Here is a 6,782-nt window from a genome sequence, read left to right as displayed (position 1 = left end):
GACCACAAAACAATTCATGCATTCTCCCCGTAGGCCAATTAAACTAGCTCTTTCATTTTTTACAAACAATTCTTTGTTTCAATACTGAAATATATACGTGGCATTTTTTACATTTTGAGAGTCAAATATTTTAATTTTAATGATAAATTTGAACATGAGAGTAAATTTGGATATAAATTTAATAATTTCTGTGCCGGGTCCGTGATTGCACGGGCTTGCATCATCTGTTTCATAATAAGCTTAACCGTTGACATGCGGAGGAAAACATGTTGACCTAACTATAGCTAATTCCTTATCTACCATAAACGGGAAATATAAAAGCTTGATGCCCACATAGGCAAATTCAAAATTTGATGAGTTTATGGGTTTTAAAAAAGATAACTTACTCAAATTTTGGATAGATTGTTTATACATAATAAGTGAATTTCTTAACACACAAATAAAGTTTTGACCAAAACTACTGAATTTTATCTAACCCGTTCTAGAACTCTAGTTCTGCTTGTATTAGAAATTAAAATACCAAACTTAGCACTGTACAACAGAATTTAAAAAAAGTGGAGGAACTCAATATCACTTGCTCGCGTACTGATGATTCATTCATTGAATCACAAACAAACATCAAGCATTTCCTTAGACATCACCTCATATACATAAATGCAAAGTACTTTTACATTAAAGTGAAAATAATACAGGTCATGCCAAAGTACAGAATATAGAAAACAAAATGCCACTCAGCCTCTCTTTTTTTCTGTGTGAAGGTGCAGGGTGGCAAATGTTCTACACGGTTTATTTTAGGTGCATAGACTACAATATAGACATTCAAAAAGTTAAAAAGACCCCACAATTAAAGAACCTAGACAAAATACCCAATGACAAAAGGGTATCAAAAATTTGCTCGTGCACCTAGTGCAATATAGCTGTCACCACTTCACAATCTGTAGCATGGGGGGCTAAGGCACTGAATTCCAAGAGATATTTCAAGTCCAAATCTGAAGGAAAAATATCACAAGACTTCCCAAGAAAGTATTTCCATTCTTCCGTGCAGACTCTGTGTCTGTCTGGAAAGATCTGTTGGATATACGAATAAAATCTCAAAAATATTGATTTTATAAATATTGCTCCACTATGAAACTATAGGGAACTATAGTATCAAGACGTGGACAATATTCTTCTAGTGCGTTGCAGTAACAACAGCAGGAGGTTTGGTTGTTCCAATAATGGAAGCTGCTGAAGGCAAGAAGGAAGCTGATGAGGAAGAAGAAGATGGAGAAGGAGAAGGGATATTGAGAAGTTCTTCACAAAGAAAATGGTGAACAAATCGAGCACTTGGTTCCGATACAAGCCTATGCCATGCTTGACATGATTCACCACCTTTCTTTTCAAATGCTTCAGTGGCATCGAGTCGATTTATATTCCACCCTAGTTGGCTCTCAAGTCTAAGAATATTTTGGCGTTGGCATGTAGCCAATTTGCATGTATTCGCCTTAATTTGTCCAATGGCACGTTGAAGAATCCTATCGCGGGCATCTTCACCGATCAGCTTATTATTCTCATTTCTGAAATATTGGTCCATTTCTGGTACTCCGATTGCACGTCTTATTCCACTTGTGTAATCACCTTCAGGATTGAAAAATTCCCTCGCTTCCTCTACAAGCCCGTCTTTCACCATCTTATCCACTCGTTCTGACACGAACCGATGCAGTATTTTCAAGTTCACATCAATCCAGAGAAAGCAACATTCGTACCTGGACTTAAATTCAATGTCATCATTCACTAGTGCCTTAATGTACGAATTCGACCCTCCAGCAATTAGCGGTAGGTGACCCTTTCTTGTGATCGTCTCCACAGCTATTGAAGCATGGTGACAAAAATCTGTGGCAGTGAAAGCTTCATTAGGATCAGCAATTGCTAACAAATGATGTGGGATTCCACAAATCTCTTCCTCTGTCACCTTATTAGTGACTATATCGAGACCTTTGTACACTTGCATTTTGTCACTATTCACAACCTCTGCTGGAAAATGGTTGGCTAGATCAATGGAAAGTCTAGATTTTCCGGTGCCTGTTGCGCCAATAACTACCACTACCTTGTCCTTTCGTCTACAGGGAATAAAGGGATCCATAGTTAGACCATCTCGGAAATTAATAAGTGGCTGATGAAGACCTTGTTTGCAGGAAACAAATGGCACAACATTCATCATCGTGATAAAATTAATTACAAACCTGCATAAACAAGAAGGAATGAAAGATTATTAATACTATTGAAATATTGATGGTGGTACCAGTCGAGAAATTAAATACTAGTAAAAATATAGCTAGCCTGATTTTTGCAATATCGATCAAGTCGCTATATAATTTCAACTTTCCAACACCATAAAATCTCTGAATCATTTTTGGTAAAGAGCAAAGACCGTTGAAAGACTATACAGTTAAAAAATGAAAAGTTACTGACAAAAAAGACCACGTAATTAAAGTCAAGGACCACTAAACATACCTTTTTTTTAACAAGACTAGGAATTATGCGGCGAATATTGGTGAGAAGAAAATAGAAAAACAGTCTGCAAAAAGCTTCGAACTAATTTTATCTCTGATCAAAAGTTAAAGGAATGTGTTATATCTACAGATGTATGAAGAATTCTTCTATATGTGTGTGTATATATGTTGTTACAAGACAGAAAAGGATATATCTCTCAATTGGTGCTAATTTCCTGAGGGCTCAATCGTCTGCAGAACCTTTCAAGTGGAGGGCTATTTATTGAGGTTTTGCATCTTTACAATGACGTGTTTATTACTTGCCACGTCTTAGTTAGAATTACTCCTTCAATCCCAAAATAAGTATTACTTTAGCTCATTTCACGTAAAGTATAGTTTACTAAGTTATTAATCTAGATTCCACCCGTATATACAATTTAAACTTCTTAAAAATAAGTTAAAAACTTTAATGTGTTTGTTTGATAATTTTTGCAAGGAAAAGTCCATTTTTTTAATAAATTTTAAAAATTCAAAATTTTGAAAAAGCAACTTTTAGGAGTCCAAAAAACATTAGTATATTTATTTTTTGGAAACTTTTCAAAAATATATAGTCAATATTTTTCACCCACGTAATCATATTTTTCAATTTACACCTGCATAACCAACATTTATTTTGCAATAGTGTTTATACAAACATAAATAGTATTTATACACCTACATAAACAAAGTAGTGACTCAGATAAAAAAAATAAAAGTATTATAATAATGTATAAAAATATAGCCACCTTGTATAAAAGTGCATAACATGTCGCTAACTAATACATAAACGAACTTTTTCTGTGATTTTCAGTTGCAATTCTTGTTCAAAACACGTCCAAATCTCCACAAAATAACTTCAAATTTTGTAGACAACCTCCTTAGACTATTTCCAACAAGTCTAAATAACATCACTCCAAATTTCTTACAAGCATGGTGGTTTACTTTCTAATTTGATTTTCACCACAAAAACAGTACTCTCACCACAATTTGAACTCCATACACAACAAAAAAATCCAGTTTTTTCAACTAATAATCAAGAGACGGATGAAATGAAGAAGAAAAATAGAAAAAGCGACCAAACTTTCAAATAATACACAATATGAGCCAATCCAAGTAAAAGCTGAAAAACATGACTCTTTTTGATAATGTCTAAATTGTCTCCTCTAAAATCAAGTTTACTCACTTTCTTGAGTACCTGGCATTTTGCACCCAAATCTATACATTTCTTTGCAAAATAATAAAGCAACTCCTTTTTTAAATATTTCAGGAGGGTGAAGTAGGAAAATACAAATATGACGAACAAAATATGGCATACGACTAAAAGAGAGCTCATAATCTCTTTTACCAGCTACAGATGACATTATCCTACTGCTCTATAAAAATATCCAACATAGTGACCATGATCAGACATATATTTAATTTGCTTGGTCCTAGCAGTTCATTAACATCAACAAATACTTCCCCGTATTAACATTAAAATGAATTAAAGTTATAACCATACTTAAGTTCATTCGAAGTCGGCAATTCACAACCTCTATGTTGGGGACGAAATGAGGAGGTCCTTCTCAGAACTCATATGGCCACTCAATCGTATTGAATTATCAAATTCTATTATTAAAGAAAAGGTGTTGTTGTCCTCTGTACTTCACTATGATCCCATACTCAGAAAATATTTAGACACCTAATATGTATGGGCTTTTCTTATTTTTTTTTCAGACTCTTTTCGCTTTATTGGCTCATGTGTGTTGTATAATCGGCTCTCTGAGTTTTTTGTGTGTCTCCTCTCTGTTTTGTGGATGAAAATAGGAAAGAGGGATTTCTAATTTATGTTGGTGCATTGAAATTTTAGTGTGGAACTGTAATCTCTCTGTTTCTTATTGAGCATTGTGAAATGCTTTACTCTTTATGATGAATTTAATTTAGTTCATCCTTCGGTTATATTTATGTGCGGAGAGCACAAACCTAATGTCACTCCTGATAAAATGGCAGACGTACGGCGGGAAAAGTTTTCACCAAATCCAGTCTCCTTCATACCAAAATAAATTTAGGGATATAAAATTTTGTATTTTTCTACTTTGCCCTCCTGAAATATTTAAAAAAGGAGTTGCTTTATTGTTTTGCAAAGAAATATATATATTAGGGTGCAAATTGTTAATTAAAAAAAGGATAGGGTGTAAACTACAAAAGAGAACACCCGTTAGGGGTGCAAAATGCCAAGGACTCCACTTTCTTCGCGCAATTACGTCTTATTTTACCTCTGTGTTGAAAGTATAGTTAACTAAAAAAAAGTACTTTTTTCTAAAAATTTAAATATTTAAATGAAATAATCACACACTTTTCAAGTATACTTTGAACTTCCTGGATTGAATTTGTCTGAAGTGTTTTAGGGCCAAGCTAGTAATCGACGAAAACCTTTGATGAGGAGAATTGCATTTCTTCATATAGTGAATAAGAAAAATTATATCAGCAAAAAGGAGTGGTGTGTGTCTTTCTTCCTTTTTGGACTAGAATAGCCATTCGATGCAACATGAAATTAAATGAACATATTCTTGGGGGGACCATGCTGAATTATTCTTGGTTCCAAAGTTGTTAATTAGGGTAAGGACGAACTTAAAATTATTAGAGAATAAGACAGTTTTACGAAGTTGAACTTAATTAAAGCACTCATCAGAATGACAAATTACAATTAAATAGGGCGACCATTTAATATCTAAGGAGAAGGGATAACTTAAACAAAATCCATGTAGATAAGTTAGGATTATTATTAATCCACTAGAACAGAGTGTCTTTGTTGAATCGAAATAATATGGCGTCATCACGGAAGGTGATTGCAACGTTGAACGAGAGCGGAATTAGACAACGTACAATTCAACAAAGAAAACTATAGGAAAGGATCTTAACTTTATAAAAGTCCAAAACTTTTTCTTTCAATAAAGAGGTTCTTAGGAATATGAAAGATTTCTATTTTTCTTTTGGGAAAGTGAAGTCGATTATGGTAAATTCTTTGCCCTTCCTTCAAGAAAATGTAAAATTCAAATATAGTAAGAAAATCAGGACAAATCCAAACATGTGGCTTCTATATAAGGAATCACTTTGAAGTTTGAATTCCCTAATGATGTTTGTTTAATTTAGTATAAGTACTAACTTCTTCTTTTTTAATTTAGGACTAAAGCTACTTATTATCTTGGGATAATTAAACACTTGTGATCACATTATCAACAAGAACTTTTTTGGCAACTTGATGTTCTTATAGTATAGTGGTTTTGATGCTTCTATGATAATATATGATGTAAACTGACATGACAAATTATTCCTTTCTCCGCATTTAGTTTCTTGATTACTACCTCTTTAGCTTTGAATTCTTGTAAATGGTCTTATTTCCTTTTTTGTTTACCCCGAATTTAGGTAACCAATTGAATTTGTAAGTGAGGTATAGGATATGTGGATGAACTTTAATCTATTTTGGGTTTATAGGAAATAATTATAGATTTGCGTGTTATAGCATGTGTACGTGAACATATGCGTTAGTGATTGAATCAAGATACAAATGTTTATGATTAAGCCAACTATATTGGAAGAATAAGCATAAAATGCCAGCGATGTCCAGGACCAGGAGAGATAAACGATATATAATTCTATTACCATGTTCTTGATCTTGGAAAAGCTACTTTCAAAAGTGAAATCTCTATGTTATAGTTTTGCCTTATGGAGCTTGCATGTGACATAAAGCCTTTTAGAATAAAGTAAACATAAAAAAGGATAAGGTTGGGCCATACGATTAAACAAAATACGGTCGTCGGTACAATGTGCACGAACGATGTTGACGTGTGGCGATTTTATAAACGATTCATAGGACTAACGACCACGATCAACTCGGGTCTTGAAAACGGACAATAGCCACCCATGATCAACCTCGGTGCATCTTGGCTTGGGCGGGCGTGATGCGGAGTTTGGTCCGGTGATGCGGACAACAAATTCGCTTCACTTTTCTCGGTCGACGCGGCCCGTGCAATATCGCCGGTTCTAAGGGAAGACTCGGTGATGCACATGCATCTCTTATCTCAGGTCCGGTCTCACCGTCTTGCTTATATCAGGGTTTTACCGTATGCAAATAGTCCGCCTTTCTCGGACCGTAGTTTTACGGGAGTAACGGGAAGTGGATGAATCGACGAGCCCGGTGGCCTGGCCGTTCTTATCTTTAAATTTTTTGGGGTAGTTGTGTACATCCTCACCTCGGCACGTGTCTCACCCGAGTGGGACTTTTGGGGAACC

General features: G+C 34.7%; 1 protein-coding gene across 1 annotated transcript; it reads right to left on the bottom strand.

The window, feature by feature from the left end:
* Nucleotides 1-600: 600 nt before the first annotated feature.
* Nucleotides 601-2,737, bottom strand: LOC132063390 (adenylate isopentenyltransferase 5, chloroplastic-like). The gene is made up of 2 exons (XM_059455909.1): nt 2,494-2,737; nt 601-2,222 (listed from the first exon to the last, which is right to left on the bottom strand). Exon 2 carries the CDS (start codon nt 2,198-2,200, stop codon nt 1,172-1,174), a length of 1,029 nt encoding a protein of 342 aa, XP_059311892.1. The 5' UTR covers nt 2,201-2,222; nt 2,494-2,737; the 3' UTR covers nt 601-1,171.
* Nucleotides 2,738-6,782: the final 4,045 nt, after the last annotated feature.

Source organism: Lycium ferocissimum, chromosome 7 (assembly GCF_029784015.1).
Source record: "Lycium ferocissimum isolate CSIRO_LF1 chromosome 7, AGI_CSIRO_Lferr_CH_V1, whole genome shotgun sequence".
In the NCBI taxonomy this organism is placed as follows: domain Eukaryota; kingdom Viridiplantae; phylum Streptophyta; class Magnoliopsida; order Solanales; family Solanaceae; genus Lycium; species Lycium ferocissimum.
The sequence above is the reverse complement of the archived record's forward strand: the minus strand, read 5'-3'. Positions and strand labels throughout refer to the sequence as shown.

Excerpts from the sequence above, each read along its gene's own strand:
- LOC132063390 (XM_059455909.1), bottom strand. The coding sequence starts at position 2,200 with ATGATGAATGTTGTGCCATTTGTTTCCTGCAAACAAGGTCTTCATCAG.